Source organism: Euleptes europaea, chromosome 3, assembly GCF_029931775.1.
Source record: "Euleptes europaea isolate rEulEur1 chromosome 3, rEulEur1.hap1, whole genome shotgun sequence".
Lineage (NCBI taxonomy): Eukaryota > Metazoa > Chordata > Lepidosauria > Squamata > Sphaerodactylidae > Euleptes > Euleptes europaea.
Window position 1 is genome coordinate 37,783,846 of NC_079314.1, and position 20,145 is coordinate 37,803,990.

At 40.5% G+C, this 20,145-nt stretch overlaps 1 protein-coding gene across 1 annotated transcript in view; it reads right to left on the minus strand.

Moving 5' to 3' along the window:
• Positions 1 to 20,145, minus strand: part of LOC130474468 (1-acylglycerol-3-phosphate O-acyltransferase Pnpla3-like) — a 34,873-nt gene that overhangs the window by 7,485 nt on the left and 7,243 nt on the right. The window contains exons 2-4 of the mRNA XM_056846094.1: positions 6,193 to 6,425; positions 4,100 to 4,165; positions 1,245 to 1,454 (exon numbers count right to left, since the gene is read on the minus strand). Of these exons, the coding sequence (XP_056702072.1) occupies positions 1,245 to 1,454; positions 4,100 to 4,165; positions 6,193 to 6,425 (509 nt within the window). The remainder of the gene's footprint in view (positions 1 to 1,244; positions 1,455 to 4,099; positions 4,166 to 6,192; positions 6,426 to 20,145) is intronic.

Sequence of the window (20,145 nt, forward strand, 5' to 3'; positions counted from 1 at the left end):
AGAGAAAATGCTCTTCTAATGATAACTGACAGTTTTGCTCACTGAACATACAATTATCACCCGGACACACCTTTCAGTATTCAGAAACATGCTGTATATTATTATTTCTAGAATATTAATCTGTTAATGTTCTCATAGATATGAGATAGAACCCCGTGGTGCAGAGTGGTAAGCTGCAGTACTGCAGTTAAAAATTCTGCTCATGACCTGAGTTCGATCCCGATGGAAGTTGGTTTCAGGTAGCCGGCTCAAGGTTGACTCAGCCTTCCGTCCTTCCAAGGTTGGTAAAATGAGAACCCAGCTTGCTGGGGGTAAAGGGAAGATGACTGGGAAAGGCACTGGCAAACCACCCCGTAAACAAAGTCTGCCTACTAAGTGTCAAGATGTGACGTCACCCCACAGGTCAAGAATGACCCAGTGCTTGCAAAGGGGACTACCTTTTCCTTTTTTATATTCTCATAACTAAGCTTCATAAAGCAAATTGAGATTCTGAGGGGCATCACAAGACTTACAGTGCAATCCTAAATCTACTGTCTGAGTCCAGACCCCCTCCGGCAGTCTACGACAACTCAAGCCCTCTGAAGCCTCCCAGCGGCCTGCACTCACCCCATCGAGCATGGCCAGATTGGGGGGAGGGGAAGAGAGACAGGCATTGCAGCCCAGGATTCCCTGACACCCAAAAACTGAGGGACCAGCTCCCGGCCTGAGGCAAGCCAACAGCCATGTCTTGCCACCAGCACCTATCACCCAACCCAGTGATGGAGTTAGTAACGAAAGGCACAGATGGGCCAACCCGGATAAGCATGACTTAACCTTGCCTCCTGGACCCACACCTGGTAGTTCCCTAAGCTCTGGGTGCAGGGAATGGGGCATGGCCACAGGCCAGGAACGAGTAAAGGTTGGAAGTCCGATGGGAGTCAGAGGGAAGCAGAACTTGCCTCTGCAAGAGCTGCAAACCTCATGTTGGATCAGGGACTCTGAGGTGATAGACCTTAGCTGGCAGGGCCTCATAAGAAGTAGAGGAACAAGTCAAGGAGAAGGGAGGTGTCTGACTGTCCTCTGAGGAAAACATAAGAAGCTGCTGGGCAGGTAGGTGTAAGGTATAAGACAAATCAAAATATGAATAGAACTATTTTGGATGTGCGTGGATCATTCCATGATAGAACATTACACATGAATATGAACTAGTTTATACCAACAAAGATAGCTCAGCTGAGAGATAAGTAAGGGTGAACATACAGTACCTTGGGTTCTGGAGGGAAAAGTGCTTGCATCAAACGATACATGTTTCCCAAAGTAAGCTGAATGTTGGTATTGGTCAGGTTCATTTCATAGACGTTTGCAGAGTTGCCTATAGGACAAATGTCACACTCCCCAGAGAAAGGTGAAATCGTGATGGTATTCTTTGAGTAGTACTGAGGTAAGTTGTTGGTTATTCCACCATCCACATAGCGCTTTAAAAGGGTTGAGGGAAGAAAAAAGAAGGAGGAGAAAGACAACTGTCTTATTTACCCACGCAAAGCTCAGCTGGCTTGTACCACCGCATCAAAGAAAAGTGTAGCGTATTCAGAAATGAATTATTGGAAATATAGAAGTTCACTAGAATTAAATCTCCCAACAATCTAAGAAAAACCATTTGATCTGGGATAGCATTTGAAACCAAGTAATTTTTAAAAGACACAGAGAGGGGGAAAAATCCATGGCCTGGTGTTGTCTTGTTTAGCTGTGCAACTTGCAGGCACAGATACATTGGTAGGTTTTCTGGTTTCAACTACAATTTAGATAAAATTCTCCTGTCCGCATGTCTTGTTCCTCTGTTGATAATTCATATAGATGAATTACTGTTGAACGCCTGAAGAATTTAAGTTCATTGTCAGGTGAGTCGTCAGTCTTATACACACCCATATCACTCACAATAGTATTCTCAACAAAAATCAGGGCTGTCCCAAATGAACTAGCAGCTCAAGCAATCACGTAGAACTACCATTTTAAGGGCAGCAATAAAGTAGTGTGAAGACCAAAGATGTTTTCGCAGGATTCACAGAGAATGCAGGGCATAACTCTCAGCTCACACACTGCCCAGCATTTCCTGCAACACTGGAAACGATCCTGGCACATTTTTTCTGGATTGCATTTTACATCCAACTTGGGCTGGCAAGCCCTGGAGAAGATAAAAGCAACTGCTCAGAACAACAGGCACACATAATATACAGTTCCAGTTCACTGCCAATAGCAAGTGAAGTCAATCCATAAAATGAATAAATAAAAGGTCAACAAAAGCTTCACAGAAACAAAAACATGAAGGATAGTTTGTATCTTCCATAATGTGCATGTGCATGGTATGGATTACTTTTCCATCCTTTATTTTAAAATGGGAAGGAAAGCAACCCCAACTGGAAAGGAAAGCAACCCCAGCAAAGAGGTTTGTTAAAATGAACATCTACATTATAAACCGTGTTCCTTGTCCATGGAGCTGCAGAGAGCCTTTAATAGGATTCCTTGAGTCCTAAGTACAGCTCCTATTAAGAGGATAACAATTAGCATTTTATATTTACATGCACTTCCCCTTGTACTACATGGCGCAGTTCTCACGCACCTGAAATGGAGCCAATAAAACAACTGTATTTGCAGCACAAAATCACTGTTAAATGCATCCATTAGTGCAACACAGGCATAGAATATGCTCACACAGAGTATACACATAAGGAGATTAGCATACTGTAATAATTACTAGGGTTGGTTCATCTGGCAATCATTAATATGTAATAAAACAGCACACCCTTCAAGCAAAGTGGGTGTACAAGGTGGGGATTCTAGGCCTGTTCCTGCAATCCTTCCATTTTTTTGCTCGAAGTAGAGGAGTCATGAAAATAAGGCATAGGAGTATACTCATTTACATGGTAGGCCCTGCCTCACTTGTTGATGGTGATGGGCTGGGATGGTGACGGGCTGGGAAGAGCATCTGCTGCCCCACCACATATCAGAGGCAACTGGATTGGGACTGTGTGAATTGGCTCCCTAGCGCTGCCTACCTACTCTGTAAATACAATATTTTGTAAAAAGCTGACCCATATGAAGCTGTTCTGGAGCTAATTTTATTTCCATTGAGGGCACACATAGCAAGGCCGTCATGTGAATATAAAGCAGTAATGAAGTTCGCACCATGTAAGTCTTCAGTAAATTTTAATATCTACCTCCATATCGGACACTTACAACGCAAAGTCAGTCCCAGGGAAGCCTCCCACAGTGACTGATACAGACAACTTTTCTACATTATCCATAAGCCCACTGAGCCATTATTCCCAATATGTGACTTTCTAGTTACAATACTGCACTCTGCCACCCCCGATTTAATAGATGTAGGGGACTGGGGAAAAATAATTCAAAATACGTTTCTGTAATGGCAGCAGTGCTAGAGAAAAGGGGGGTAGGGTTACTCAACTCTAATACCAAAAGCAATCTAAAGGTGGTAACCATGTGCAACAAAGTCACATAGCACATGGCAAACACACAAACCATGAATGTTACACAAGCCAAGTTCTTAATTTTTGGAATCCCAAGTAGTGTTGAGAAATGAATGGGTTCACTGAAGATGCTCTATAACAGAAGGGGGTCCCCATCAGGAAACAGGTGCAGACTGCTGAGCATAGCCTGCTGCACATTAAAAAAAAAAAAAAAAAACCAGCCAATGACCAAACAGTATTCATACAGTGTAATCCTAAACAGTTACTCCAGTCTAAGCCCACTGATGTCAACAGACTTACAGTGGAGTAACTCTGCATAGGATTCCACTGTTATCACCAATCCTATAACACCAACTGGATAATGCCTAATGAGGAACACTAAAAAATGCTAGTGTTGAAGAATCGTTTTAGAGTAATCTATGCAATGTGAATAACTGTGTTCAAAACTTTACCAGCCGAAAAGTCTAACACTATTTTAAAATATTTTAAAACACTATTTTAAAAGTGATGATGGCAGCCCAAAACATTTTTGTTGCTAGCATACGGAAGAATTACTACAAAATTTTAGGTCATGACATCAACCTACAAGTTCTTTCATGCTATTTTATAGTCACGGATATATGAACAATACTTACCACCCCTCTAAATGAAGGTGGAATGAGGCCGCAGTATATAGGTACAAAGGAGCTGCAGAGTAAAGCCTACAAAAAAGAAGTTATTGTTATTGTTATTAATGTTATTTATAGTCCCCCTTTCTCACTTGGACAAGGAGGATTACACAGAGTGAGCCAATACAATGGAGAGGATGGGCTATTTAATAAACAATACAAAAGGATTAGGGTTGAAGAACCAATCAGAAATCTAAAAACAGAACTGAAGCGAAGTGTAAGTCTTAACATGACACATTAACTGATACAGAAAATAACACAGTAGGATTCTAGTTTCAGTAAGCGAAACACGGCAGTATAGACCATAGTCCCTGCTAATTTATCTAAGTAACTTGGTGAATCGTTTAGTACAGTGCAACTCTATTGACTGCATAGAAAAGCCATCTTGAATAATTGAGTTTTGCATAGTTTGCGGAAATCCAGGAGAGCGGGAGCCTTCCTGACCTCCTCAGGCAAGCCACTCCATAAGGTGGGGGCCACAACAGAGAAGGGACGTGTACGGGCAGTTGCTGATTTTGACCATTTGGAGGTTGCCACCTGCACAAGACCTTGCTCAGATGAGCAAAGCTGTCATGCTGGTACCGTAATAGCCAACACCTTAAACTGAGCCCGGTAACTAATGGGCAGCCAGTGGAGTGACTGCAGAATGCAAGTAATATGCATTCTCCAGCTAGCTCCCAATAATAGCTGAGCTGCGGCATTCTGCATCAGCTTAATTTCTGATTTGATTGTGAGGGAAGACCAATATATAGCACATGACAGTAGTCTAGTCTTAATGGATCCAGGTGGCCAGATCAGCCGTATCAAAATAAGGTTAGATGCACCTCCACTTCTGATAACCAGAAGACTTCCTATATGCTAACAATGGCTTTCAAAATTTCTCCTTTCGGGGAACTTGTCCCACTTGGACTTGCCAGCTAAAGTATCCATTTGTTCGGAATGGAACACCTGGACACTGTTTTTTTTTTAAGTCACGGAGCTCTCTGGACAGATCTGTTGTGCCTCTCTATATCCTATTGTAAACAGAGATCTGTGAGCTCACGCAAACTTTCCTGCTTTCTAGGGCCACACAGTGGGAAGAAAATATATTTTTTGAACAAGCAACTGTAACGTTACAGATTTTTTCCGCATCTTCAATATTACTGAAATCTTTTATTTTATGGGGGGGGGGGGGAGGGAAGTAGATAGCTTTTCATACCATCATAAACATCATGCTACAAAGAAAGAATTACCTTCATTCAGAAGGTAAAAATGTTAAGCATGTGTACATATGTGAATCTCAATCAATCCTACCCTTACTCCAAGAGGTTATAGTGGGAGCACTCAAGGCTTGGTATGAATTATACTATGAGCCTTTCAAGAGTAAATCTCAGTGTAAAAAGAAAAGAGCTGATGCAGAAGTGTGCTGTGACTCATAAAAGCTCATACTGAAAATAAACGTTATTTGTCTTTACGGTACCACTAGATTTTTGTTTTATAGCAATATTCCAGAAATCTATCTAGTGAGCCAAAAACTAAGGAAAGAATCATGCAGGACTTCCACTGCTGGGCACATAAAGTTTGGCAGAAACTAGCAAAAACCTACACATTTATCCTCATCCTCTCTCAGAAGGACCATCATCACAGAGACAGCATTGCTCCATGCCCTAACACATCTCATCACAAATATCTGAGCAGGACATCTTCACTTGATCTTAATATACAAAGTGAACTGAAGTGAACGGATAGTTTCCTACCTGCCTTTGAATGTATTCTCAGTTGCACATGGACTTTACATGTTCTACATGCACAAAACCTCAGAAAGGACAATGTAGAACATGCTCTCATGCTAACTATTGCAATCGCCCTATTTGCAGTGAAACAGACACCTACTGTAAACATGCAAATATAATTTCAACAGAAAGATAACCGATGTTTTACACAGCTCAATATATGCTTGAGATATAATTGATGTATTTAAGGTCGCATTAAGTATCGTAAACATTATGCTAAACTGTATGCAGAACAGATAATGCAACATGGCTTTAAAAAATCAATGGTAGCAACAACTTAGAACATACCTGAACAACTTCTTCTTTAGAATTAAAAGTGGATACCAACACGTTTTTGCCATCAGACACTCGAGTAAGTGAAATGCACAACCTCCCTGATATCAACTGATGAGTATTTTCTGGAAGATTTTTGCAGAGTCCATCTCTTATTAACTTCATCACATTGAAGGAAGGGTGAAGGGGACCAAGGTTTCGTTTCCTTGCTTCTTTGGCGAGCCCCAGAACATTTGCACAAGCTCCCGCTGAAAGACACATTACCGCATATGAAACAGACCATTTGTTTTAAGATCTTTTTCCATATCATGATTTCTGGGTGCTTCTTTTTTTAAAAAAAGGGGGGAGGAAATAACATACTTTCTTTTAAAGAGCACCAATACACATTTGAAAAAAAATGTCTGATGAACAGTGCCACCTTTTAACATTTAGGTGTGACTGATGTACCTATCCGACTTCTAAAATAAAGCATAGTTTAGTAAGGAAAATTGCGTTTTCTAACATCTCTGTTCAAGTTAAGGCCACACTCATACAGAAGATGAAGTCCAGAAAGATCCCGTGCCCAAATTAATTTTGGTTCCAATCCAATCAAGCATCTGTGCTGAATGGCAAGAGCCATAGGGACCTTCTTCTGTGGCTCAGCCTAGGGCTTGCAGTTTGAGGCATAGGGGCCTTGCACTACAGCTGCATGGTCTGCCAGTGGGGAAAGTAAGTCTGTTCTGCACCCGGAAGCCCAAAACAGCAGTAGCATATGGATGGGCTATGGCAATGCCCTGTGGACAATATCAGTCCCAGCACATCAGTGCTTAGCCTCTAGACTGCTTTTTATGGCTACTTTGGGGGTGGCAGATGTTGAGTGGTGTGGGTTTCTTAGTTTTACTGGTGTGACTGGGGTAGAATAAGGGGTTTACCCACTATTTCATTGAGGTTGGGACATATGGTGGTGGGAGTCAAGGGAGTTTTCAAGATGGCAAGTGAAACATATCAGTGTTCATTGTTCATCTACTCTTGCCCCATCCTGAGAGATACTGGTGTAGGGGTCCCTCGTTCCTCTGCTTATTCATTAATACTGTGCAATACTAGATCTGTTAGGAACAAATTGCACTCCTACCTAGGTAGTCAGAAGAGAAGACTGATCTGGCCTGCATTACCAAGACCTGACTGGAAGAAGAAAAATGGGGTGCATCTATCTCCATTGACTGGCTATGTAGTCCTTCGTTCAACCCTGAACCAGAGACCAGGGGAGAGGGGACTATTAACCGCCATGAGTGTTTTGCTTTTCATAGGTTCCCAGTGAAAACTATTGCCGGCAATGATGGTCTGTTCCTTATGTTGGGATTCAGAGCATTCTGCTTGTTTACCAGCTGCCAAGATCTCCAGTGGGAACCCTCCCTGAGCTGACGGTGGTGTCCTTGGGCTTGTGGCTAGAGTCCCAAACTGAGTGTTCTGGAGGACTTTGACACCTTGTGTGGGCTAGTTCAGGATTTTGTAGCTTCCTCAGCCACCATGGGTCTCATTGTTTACGATAGCCCAATGCAGGAAAAATATGTACTTTCATGATCCCCACTGAACTGGCTCTGAACTCTTGACTCTGAAGCCTCAGAGGAGAAGCGTGTGTGTGTGAAGTGTCATCAAGTTGCTTCCGACTCATGGCGACCCTATGAATCAATGTCCTATCTTTGACAGCCTTGCAAATTGAGGGCTGTGGCTTCCATTATTGAGTCAATCCATCTCTTATTGTCGAAGGCTTTCACGGTCAGAGTTCATTGGTTCTTGTAGGTTATCCGGGCTGTGTGACCGTGGTCTTGGTATTTTCTTTCCTGATGTTTTGCCAGCAGCTGTGGCAGGCATCTTCAGAGGAGTAACACTGAAGGACTGTGTCTCTCAGTGTCAAGTGTGTAGGAAGAGTAATATATAGTCAGAAGGGGGTTAGGTTTGAGCGGAGTCATTGTCCTGCAAAGTATTAAAGGTAATGTGCTAATCATTGTCCTGTAAGTATCAAGATAATGTGCTAATGAGAGTGTGGTATGTTAATGTGGAACCATTGTATCCTAAAGTGTTCTGTTAACATGTGGAATCCAAAACTAATCCGCATGGCTATTGTGGACTGTAGTCTTTGTTCGTCTGGAGGTTTTCAGGACAGGAAGCCAAGCCTTATTCATTCTTAAACTCTCTTCTTTTCTGTTAAAGTTGTGCTGATGTTTATGAATTTCAATGGCTTCTCTGTGCAAACTGACAAAATAGTTGGTAGAACTGTCCAGTCTTTCAGTGTCTTGGAATAAGACCCTGTGTTCTGTTTGGGTCAGTCCATGTTCAGCCACTGCTGATTTCTCAGGTTGGCCAAGTCTGCAGTATCTTTCATGTTCTTTTATCCTTGTTTGTATGCTACGATCAGCAAAAGACAAAAGAGACCCTCTCACCTCTGCAGGAGTATATTGTATAGGTTTACATCGGGACAGGTTTACATTGGGACAGGTTTACATCGGGACCACACAACGCAGCATACAAACAGTCCACAATAGCCGCATGATTAGCTTTGGATTCCACATGTTAACAGATCACTTCAGGATACAATGGTTCCACATTAACATACCACACCCTCATTAGCACATTATCTTGATACTTACAGGACAATGATTAGCACATTACCTTTAATACTTTGCAGGACAATGACTCCGCTCAAACCTAACCCCCTTCTGACTATATATTACTCTTCCTACACACTTGACACTGTGAGACACAGTCCTTCAGTGTTACTCCTCTGAAGATGCCTGCCACAGCTGCTGGTGAAACGTCAGGAAAGAAAATACCAAGACCACGGTCACACAGCCCGGATAACCTACAAGAACCAATCCATCTCTGGACTTCCGGTGGTGCTGCTGGGACGAGCACTCCATTTCCCCAGGCTGTCCTGGGAGAAATCCAAGTTTGCGTTATTTCTGGGGTACACAGATACCCCAATCCGACCCTTGCAAGTGGGTTGGAAAGCAGGAATTCCCTGCAGCCCGCAAACGCGGTTTGACCTCCCAGGTACTCTGAGGGGGCTTTTTTAAGCCCCTCGGAGTCCTGGACGCCGGTCCTGCGAGGGCACTAGGGAAGGAAATCGCCAAAACGCAACTTTGGCATCAAGCTCCACCCTCCACCACCTTAATACCAACATAAGGACTACATAAAGAAAAGAACCTCACCTCTTGACACCCAAGTGAGTACAAAAGAACTCTTCGTCTACTTATTGGAAATTTGAATAGACGGGGGGCTGATAAGAATCTTTCTGGGACCCCCGCTTCTCCTTAATCTGAATTGAAAAAGTTTGATTTGAGTTATTCATCGGGATTAGCGACAGGAGCCTTATCAAACTGATCAGCCTAAACTAAAACAAAGAGTCGGAAGGACATCTTCTAGATTGACAAGAATTATCACCAATGAGAAGCTCCGAGGGAAGGGGAGGGTGATTCTTCTTCCTGATTTTCCGGCGAAAAGAATTTCCTGCCACGTTTGTAGCAAGGGAGTGCCTGGAACGGAAGACTCTCTATAATACCCTCTCTATCATCGGAACTAAAACAACAGGAAGTAGTCGTAGGACTGAATACGCGTTGCACTCGAGTCACCTTGAAATCATTCCCGAAGGAACAACCATCGAGATGAGACGGTAGAAGGTCCACGGCACTAGCAACTTCCGGTATACTTCCTGACCAGCCCGATCTAGAGCGACCGACAAAACTCACTGGTATTTCAAAGTTTTAAAACGCAATTTTAAAGCTAAATTCGACTCTTTTCAACCCGAAAAAATTATAAGGCTGATGTTTGAACTATTTTCTTCTAATTAAGTATCTTAAAGGCTCTGTCTGTGGACATGTATTTTACCAGCTTCTTTTGAATGTAAATGTCGGGAACTCGACCCCGCTCTGGTTCACTACACAGCCCTGCCTACACTAAACTAAGGGAATCATTACAAACCTCAACCATGGAAAAGAAATTACAGGACATGCTAACTAAACAAACAGAGGCAACAAATAAACAGTTTGAACAGATGTCTACACAGATGGCACAGTTGACTTCTATGATGACAAATCTTGGTCAAGCATCCCAAGCTATTAACCAGAAGTTGGATGTTGTTACAGGAGACTTGAAAGAAGTAAAAACTCAAATGACTGTTATGAAGACAGATATGCAAGCGATGGATGCATCAATTAAGAAAGTGATGGATGAGCATAAGGATACAAAGAAAAAATTAATAAGCCAAGAAAAACAGATTGAAACAATACAAACTGATCAGATGGCGGCAAAAAATCAAATAGCTATGATGGAGATGAGAGTGAAAGAGACTAATCTTCGTATACGCAATTTTCCAGATATGATGGGAGACAATAAAGAATCTGCAATACCAAATTTGGCCTACTTATTTCAGATAGATGAACAAGAATTAAAACAAGCCATTAACAGAATATACAGGATACCATTACCTGCTAGAATGAGAAGATCTAAGCCAAGAGATTTGATGATAGTGTTTTATGACACTAGAGTTAAAGATAAGATTATGAAGATTCACTATGAAAACCCAGTGTCAGCAGGAGACTCCTCTTTAATATTATTAAAGGACATTCCAAAGCATTTACTTTCACAGAGGAATAACTACAAAGACTTTGTGTCTACATTGAAAGCTAATGGTATCAAATATCGTTGGATCATGCCACAAGGTTTGGCTTTCACCTACAAAGAAATGAAAACGACAATTCTATCTCAAGCAGATGTGGGAAAATTTCTGAGAAAATACAAAATGGACCTTAAAGAATTACCTGGGGAACAGAAGGAGGAAGAAGAAGAGGAAGAAGAAGAGGCACAGGGTGCAGAAGGAGGCACCAAATTATAGACTTTTTACTTTGTTAAAAAATACTACATTATGGCAAAAGTAATTTCTTGGAATGTAAATGGACTGAATGAGAAAACCAAAAGGGCTAGAATTTTTAAATACCTACAGAAATATAAATACTCCCTAATTTGTCTACAAGAGACTCATATAGCTTTAAAGCATAAAAAATATTTGGAGAAACAGGTGCTTGGACAAGCATTTATTGCCTCAGCTAAAACTAAAACAAAGGGAGTGGTAATCTATGCCCATTCCAGTCTTTGTCCATAATTATTAAACAAAGATAATGAAGGAAGAATTGTAATTATCAGAACTAAAATATTGGGACAAAGGACAATAGTGGTTGGAATTTATGCACCCAATGAAGGGAAAAAATCCTTCTATGAAAAACTACACGACTTGATTGCCCAACATGCAAAAGATCAAATCTTATTGATGGGCGACTTCAATGGAGTTACTCTCCCATCTTTGGACAAAAAATCAAAAGCAAAAGACGTTAATGACGGATGCTTGCCTAAAACTTTCTTCACCATGGCTTCAGAATTAGAATTACAAGACATTTGGAGAACAATGAATACAACTGCTAAAGAATACACCTTTTATTCAGCGAGACATGACTCACACTCCAGAATTGATATGATATGGGCCAGTAAATCAATTTTCACTCAGGTACGTAAAATCCATATCCTACCTAGAACTTTTTCTGATCACAACCCTGTTACTTTTGAGTGGAACAATAAACAAGTATTTAGATGGCGAATGAATGATAAACTTTTAAAAGACAATAAGATACATAAGGAATTACAGGTTTTAATGAAAGACTTTTTTGAAATTAATCTTAATGGGGAAACCTCTTTGAATACAGTTTGGGATGCATTTAAGGCTGTTTTGAGAGGTTTTATGATACAGAAACACTCGGCTTGGAAGAAGACTCAACTACAATTTACTAATAATATACTTTGGAACTTACAAAATTTGGAACAGAAACTGATAATGGCAACACAGGAAGAGGAGAAAAGAGAAATTCAAATAAAGATTTCTGCATCTAAACACCAATTAAACTTGGTCATAATGGAGGAAATGAATAAAAACTTGAAATTTGCTAAACAAAAGTACTTTGAATATGCAAATAAACCTGGAAAACTTCTAGCAACACAATTGAAGGATTCATTTCAAAAGAAGATTATAACAAAAATCCAAACTGCTAAAGGACCAGTCTATTCAACTTCAGAAATTCAAAAAGAATTTGTTTCATTCTATTCCAAGTTATATCAGAAAGAAAATACTCCAAAGCAGAAAATAGACAAATTCTTAAATTCAATACAGATGAAAGCTTTATCAACGACCCAAAGAGAATGTATTGAAGCTCCAGTTACAAGGGAAGAAATACAAGAAGCAATACTGAAACAAAGAACGGATAAAACACCTGGACCAGATGGAATTACTGCACTATTTTACAGAATATTTAGTGACAATTTAGTGGGTTTTTTTGGTTTACTTTATAATGCAATTTTGGATGAGGGAACATCCCCGGAGACTTGGTCATATGCATTTATATCATTGATACCCAAAGAAGGAAGGGATCCAGAAAAAACATCCAACTATAGACCTATATCGCTGTTAAATGTGGACTACAAAATTTTTGCTTCGGTTTTGGCATGTAGGATAAAACAATTTATTAAGGATCTTATACATGAAGACCAAGCAGGCTTTATACCAGGAAGGCAAATAAAAGATAATGTAAGAATTTTACTGGACTCATTGGAATATTATGACCAGAATATCCAACAAACTGCGGCATTTGTATTTTTGGATGCAGAAAAAGCTTTTGATATGGTCTCTTGGAATTTTTTGAAACAGATTTTGGATAAATTGAACTTTGGAGACCGCTTTCAGAAAGGTATATCGGCTATTTATACCTCTCAACAGGCTAAAATTTTGGTCAATGAATCAATGTCAGATAACTGCCAAATCACGAAAGGGACTAGACAGGGATGTCCCCTGTCTCCACTTTTATTTTTGTTGGTGTTGGAACCGCTATGTGTGAAACTAAGAAGTATGGAGGACATCCGCGGGTTAAGAATTAAAAAACATGAATTTAAGGTGAGAGCATTCGTGGATGACCTCCTGTTAATTTTGGAGAATCCAACACAATCAATGAATATACTTCGGGAGACTTTGGAAAAATATCAGGCTTCAAAGTGAACCAAGAAAAAACAAAGATAATATTCAAAAACCTACCGGAAATACAGCAACAGGAATTTATATCATATACCGGTTGGGAGAAAGCCAACAAAGTTAAATACCTGGGAATTTGGATTACTGCAAAGAATAAAGACTTGATAACCAACAATTACCTCAAGTTATGGGGTAAGATTAAAACTGATATGATTATATGGTCAAATAAAAAATTGTCATTAATGGGACGTATCTCAACGATTCAAATGAATGTTTTACCGAGGATGCTTTTCTTATTCCAAAATTTGCCAATAATATCACACACTAAATACTTTGATACTTGGAGGAAAGACATTTCAAATTTCATCTGGCAAGGGAAAAAACCAAGGATTGCTTATAAATATCTGGTGGATCTAAAAACTAGAGGAGGTTTAGCACTACCTAATTTTCAACTTTACGCTGAAGCGGTAGCTTTAGTATGGCTAAAAGACTGGATGAGTTTGTCAAATACACGTTCGCTAGACTTGGAAGGTTATAATAACTTAAGCGGATGGCTACTTGTGGTATGATAAAATTAAGTTACAAGCAACATTTCGTAATCATATAATCAGGTCCTCTTTACTCCGTATCTGGATGAGATATAAACACATTTTGGAACCAGTAACACCGATGTGGATATCGCCTCAAGAAATGTTAACATTGCGCCCACTTAGACCAGACAAATTTATTACCTATCAAGATTTAATTAATTGGGATGGAAAGAAATGCTCATTAAAAGACTTTCAACTTCTTAAGGATGATCTACAATGGCTTCAATATTATCAAATTAAATCAGTTTTTGTACAAGATGTTAAAAATGGATTTTCTAAAGAAAAATCTTCTCTTCAAAAGATCCTATTGGATAACAATACAAAACTGATTTCTAAAATGTATAATCTCCTTTTAACAATATATGGTGAGCAGGATACGATTAAACCAACTATGATCGACTGGGCTCAAAATGTGGGACACGATATGGCTTTAAATAAATGGGAACGACTATGGTCTAAAGACCTAAAAGGAATAAAAGCACAGTCAGTGAGAGAAAACATTTATAAAATGATGTATAGATGGTATCTAACACCCAAGAAGATTGCAAAGATTTATAAAACAATGTCCCCTATCTGATGGAAATGTAACAAGGAAATTGGTTCCTTTTATCATATGTGGTGGACCTGTGATAAAGCTAAAGACTTTTGGGACATGATCTACCATGAATTGAGACTAATACTACAAAAAAATATACCCAAAATACCAGAAATGATGTTATTGAGTATGATTCCTGATGACTTATCTACACAAAGAACTTTTTTGATTTATGCCACAACAGCTGCGAGATTGCTTTATGCAGTGAAATGGAAAGGGACCGAAATTCCCGAGAAAAAAGACTGGATTGTTAAAATGTTTGAAGTGGCAGAAATGGCAAAACTCACAGCTATCTTAAATGAAGAAAATGATGTTCAGTTTTTGGGGGAATGGGAGGCGTGGATGAATTATTGTGAATTTGAGTTAAAATTGGGAAGAATGGAAGAATATTTTCTAATCTGATCCAGAGGTTTTTTTTGGTTTTTTTTATAATGAACAAGTATAATTATATTTACTAACAGATTATGTTTTAAAAAAATTTTTTAAATGGTATTAATAGATTATTAAGATTAGATCAACTACGACGGGATGAACTTTTTATTAAGAGGCAGATAGAGGTGAAGGGGAAGTCATAAATTTTCCAAAATTTTCTTTTTTTCTTTATATATTGTATGGAATTATAACAACATTAAGTCAGAATTGAAATTTTATATTGTTATAGATGTTGTTTATTGCAATGGAAAATTTGTAATATAAAACCCAATAAAATTTATAAAAAAAAAAAAAAAAGAACCAATCCATCTCTTGTTGGGTCGTCCTCTTTTCTTGCTGCCCTCAACTTTTCCTAGCACAACTGTCTTTTCCAGTGACTCTTGTCTTCTCATAATGTGACCAAAATATGATAGCCTCGGTTTAGTCATTTTAGCTTCTAGGGTCAGTTCAGGCTTGATTTGATCTATAACCCACTGATTTGTTGTTGTTGTTTTGCAGTCCACGGTATCCATAACACTCTCCTCCAACACCACATTTCAAAGGAATCTACTTTCTTCCTATCAGCTTTCTTCAATGTCCAGCTTTCACACCCATACAAATAGGGAATGTGATGGCATGATTAACTTAATCTTGGTGGCCAGTGACACATCCTTACACTTCAGAATCTTTTCTAGCTCCTTCATGGCTGCCCTTCCCAGTCTCCATCTCCTTCTGATTTTTTGGCTGCAGTCTCCCTTTTGGTTGATGATGAAGCCAAGGAATAGAAAGTCTTCAACAATTTCAATGTCCTAATTTTCAACCTTAAAGTTGTGTGATTCTCCTGTAGTCATTACTTTTGTCTTCTTTATGTTCAGCTGTACTCCTGCTTTGGCACGTTCTCTTTTAACTTTCAGCAGTAGTCATTTCAAGTCTTCGTTATTTTCTGCTAGTAATGTAACATCATCGGCATATCACAAATTGTTAATGTTCCTCCCTCCAATTTTCACTTCACCTTCATCTAAATCTAATCCAGCTTTCCTAATTATATGTTCTGCATATAGACTGAAGAGATAGGGAGGTAAAATGCATCCTTGTCTAACCCCTTTGCCAATTGGAAACCATGGGAGAAGCATGGGAAGCTAGAAACATGACCTGAGGGAGAGCAAGGAACTCGGGGAGATCCTGCATGACAGATTACTCTGCTCCATCTGGGGAGCCTGCAACTGAGGCTCCTCCCCCAGAACTTCCCTCTGTCCCTCCAGATGGTGGGGCAACTAAGTGCCAGACCATGATTTGGCCCATGAGCCCACCTGGATCCACCTCCACCCATCAGGAGCAGCGGGTTCATGCTGAGGGAGGTGAAAGGAGGCCAGCACCAAATTAGCAGCTCATGCACCAGCTGTGGAACCAAACTTGACCTAGTTGTCTACAGCAATGTGGCCTAATTAAGACCTTACCAGGAGAGTTCCAGATACTGCCTCCAGAATAGGTGGTGGTGCTTTTCCTCAGCCTAGTTAAGCTAAGGGCAAGGAAGGGAGCACTGCTGGATCAACCAGTTCACAAGGGGTGCTAGATCCAGGGGTGCTAGATCCAGGGGTGCTAGATCCAGGGGTGCTAGATCCAGCTCCAGACTTTGCCTGCTCCAGCACTCTAGACCCTGCCAAATGATAATCTGCAGGGTAAATCCTGGCTCTCAAGACCAGCAGACCAGGAAGCTTCAGGTCAGAAGAGATACTCTGGACTTATATATATATGTGTGTGTGTGTGTTTTGCATTGAGCCTTTGGGGGGGGGGCTCTGCCAGGGTCAGCCTCTGTCAGGGTCCAACCAGCATAGCGTGGAAATACCACCCCCACCCGCACACTGTTAGCGAGACTTATACTGAACAGTCTTTCAAAGCTTTGCCTATAACACTGATCAGCCACGAAGTTCCCTAGGGTTCATCATGTTAGAGAAACTCCTCTGCCTCTAACTCTTGATAATACAAACATAATCTTTGGGATGTGAGTCCGTTTTTTTTCCCTTTGAGCGACCAGCAGCTAAACATGACACCTGTATAATATTTTATCAAACAAAGAAAGGTTCTTTTTATTGAGCAAGAAAGAAGAAAATAAAGATGTAAGAGAATTAACCCCACAGAAACTGCCGAAATGCATGCTAACAATATTAGTGTTCCTAGCATTACTTATTCATATTATAACAAACTGATGATAGTTGTTTAAAATGAATCAGGTTTTAGCTTTTGTCTCTGCTTCTAGGGATTATCAAAAAAAGCCCCAAAATCTCACCAAGAGATATTACCGTACTTCTTCTTAAACCTCTGCATTCTGAGACTTCTAACCAGAGAAATCCAATTTGCAACATGCAGGAGTGCTTATTTATAGAGAAAACTATCAGTCTTATCTTTCTCTAAGTTTGGTTCTCATAATCATGTGATTATTTCTAAATATCTCAATAAGAGATACCAACACAGGTGCAGATAGCCAATCAGTAAATACATGTGAAATCATCTGAGATACCAAGATAAGAAGGCCAATCACAACTCTTAAAAAGCAATTAATCAAGCCTTTTTCTGGAATTGATCCAAGCAACTGTCTAAGACAAAGGATGATCTAAACAACAGGTGTGTAATCTCTCATTCAACTTGCAAAATCAGTGAAAAAAAAGGAATGTTATCATTGCTACTGCAACACCAGCACTTCCTCATAGCTGTTACAACTATCTCTGGTGTCAGGGTTCAGGGTCTCTCTTCAGGATAAACATGGTCAGGAGTGCCAGAGTCGAAAGGGAGCCAGAAAGATTTGCAAGGTCAGTCACAGTCCAAGGTCAGGATTCCAAAAGTAGTCAGGTCAGATATCAGACAGGTCAGAGTGAAGCGACTGCATTGTGTCCGCACACAGTGTTCTTTGCCTTTTATACCACACCCTGAGAATGTGCTAGCTGCATCTCTAGCTGGGTCATGTAATCAATCACTTTCCGACTGTAGTTCCTGGCGTGCAGCCAAGTGCACACTGCGTCGTCTAACTTTCAATTCCTCTCTCAGCCACTTCCTGCATGCTTCCAGGGGTGTTGGGGGCTTGGGGCTCGGAGGCTGATCCACTGCCCTGAGGTCGGGGGGTACATCTGAGCTAGAAGGCTGCTGTGTATCTGAGATTACCTGTGTTTGTACTTCTTCAGACTGGGTGTCTGGAGTCAGCTGTGGTCTGCTTCCACAGGCCTCCTCCTCCTCAGTCCTCGCTGGCACTAAGCCCAGGCTGGGCCATGACAATAGCACAGGTGAATGTGGCACTGACCCTCTTTGTGGGGCAGGGTTAGATTGGGGGTGAGAAAAGGCCCTGGAAAAGGGCTCTCGTGGAGGAAGGGAGCGCCTGCCTGGCCAGCCCCAAGCAGGAGATGCCTGGTCAAGCTGGGTGACCAGGCAGGGTGAGGCTGTGTGGCCTATCCTGTCCACTGGTAAGACTGGGCCAGGAGTAGGGACGCCAGCTCTGGGTTGGGAAATTCCTGGAGATTTGGGGGGCGGAGCCTGAGGAGGGCAGGGTTTGGGGAGGGGAGGGACCAGTGCCATAGAGTCCAATTCCCATAGAGGCCATTTTCTCCAGGTGAACTGATCTCTACTGGCTGGAGATCAGTTGTAATAGCAGGAGATCTCCAGCCACCACCTGGAGGTCCCAACAAAAATAAACATCTCTGTACTGTTACCATAGGTTAGGAAATTAGTACAAGAATATGCTAGGATATCTGCAAAAACAGTTTGTATTGGAGAACCAAATAAACAACAACAGCAAAGTGCTATATACAAAAATGACAATTCACATCAGTGAAGTGCTGTGTACATAAATTGCCATAAGCATATACAACAATCTAGGCATATATTTTTCGTATCCTAACCTCAGGTAGATGTTCAATGGATGTTCATATTACTGAAGAACAAGGTGGAATGCTGGGATACGATCGTTTCGGAGTCTTCTTCAGTCCCACATCTACACAAAAATACACAATACACAATGTTCTAAACTATCCATACAATAATCAATTACTAGTATACATCGTATTACAAAAAAAAAATTGTTACTCACATTTCACCATAAATGTATGTATTCACTTCAATGAAAATTAACAAGTTCCTCATATGGATACACGGTCTTGCCGTATTCAAGTTTTATAAAAATCTGTAGTACAGTAGTCTCAAGAATTTTAAAACAGACCAGATGCACAGCTTCTTACAAAAGGCTGTAACAGGTTCCTCAAGGGATACAAAGCGTAGCAGCTGTAACTTCTGCTGCGAGGCAAGGTTAATTTCAAGCCGGTGTGAAAGATGATGTCATCTGTTTAAAGGGGCTCATACCCAATTCAAATAAAACATGAAAGGTCGTTATCTAAATTCAAGCCCCGTGGAGATAAAGAATCAAATAGATGAATAAAGTAGGCCTCTTTCTGTCAGAGTATACTTTCCTTATCTGTTCTGTCAAAACGTTTGTTTCTAAGCCGCCAGACTGCAAAGAAACGCAAATCATTTTCGTTATGGCGAAATTTTACAAAGTGATCCACGACTGGTGCCAGCAGATTTTTTGCACGTATCCTGGACCTGTGTTCTAAAATTCTCACTTTTATAGGGCGTATACTGGATCCTACATAGATCAAACCACATGGACAAAGTAAACAATAAACACAGTATTTTGTGTCACAGTTGGAAAAATCATTCAAACGGAAAACAAAGTCAGAGTCAGTTCTTTTGAATTCTTTCACTTCAAGACTGAGGTTGCAAGCTGAACACTTTTGACATCTAAAATGCCCTTTAGCAATGGGTGGAGTATGCGTTATGGTTATGTCACAGTGAACTAGTTTATCATGAATAGATGCAGTTCTGCGATAACCTATTTTAGGTAAATTCTCACATCCCATAATGCCTGCCAGTAAATGCCAGTGGCGCTTTATGATCCTGGTAATGTGATAAGAGAGATGCGTGTACTGAAAGGCAAAGGTTAGCGTGTTATTGTCTGGATTTATCTGGAGCCCTATTGAACAGGGGATATCCCCCTGCAATTATTAAAAAAGCAAGGGAACAGGCATATGAGTGTAATAGACAAGATCTTTTACCTATGTTTTGACAGAATAGATAAGGAAAGGATACTCAGACAGAAAGAGGCCTACTTTATTCATCTATTTGATTCTTTATCTCCATGGGGCTTGAATTTAGATAACGACCTTTCATGTTTTATTTGAATTGGGTATGAGCCCCTTTAAACAGATGACATCATCTTTCACACCGGCTTGAAATTAACCTTGCCTGGCAGCAGAAGTTACAGCTGCTACACTTTGTATCCCTTG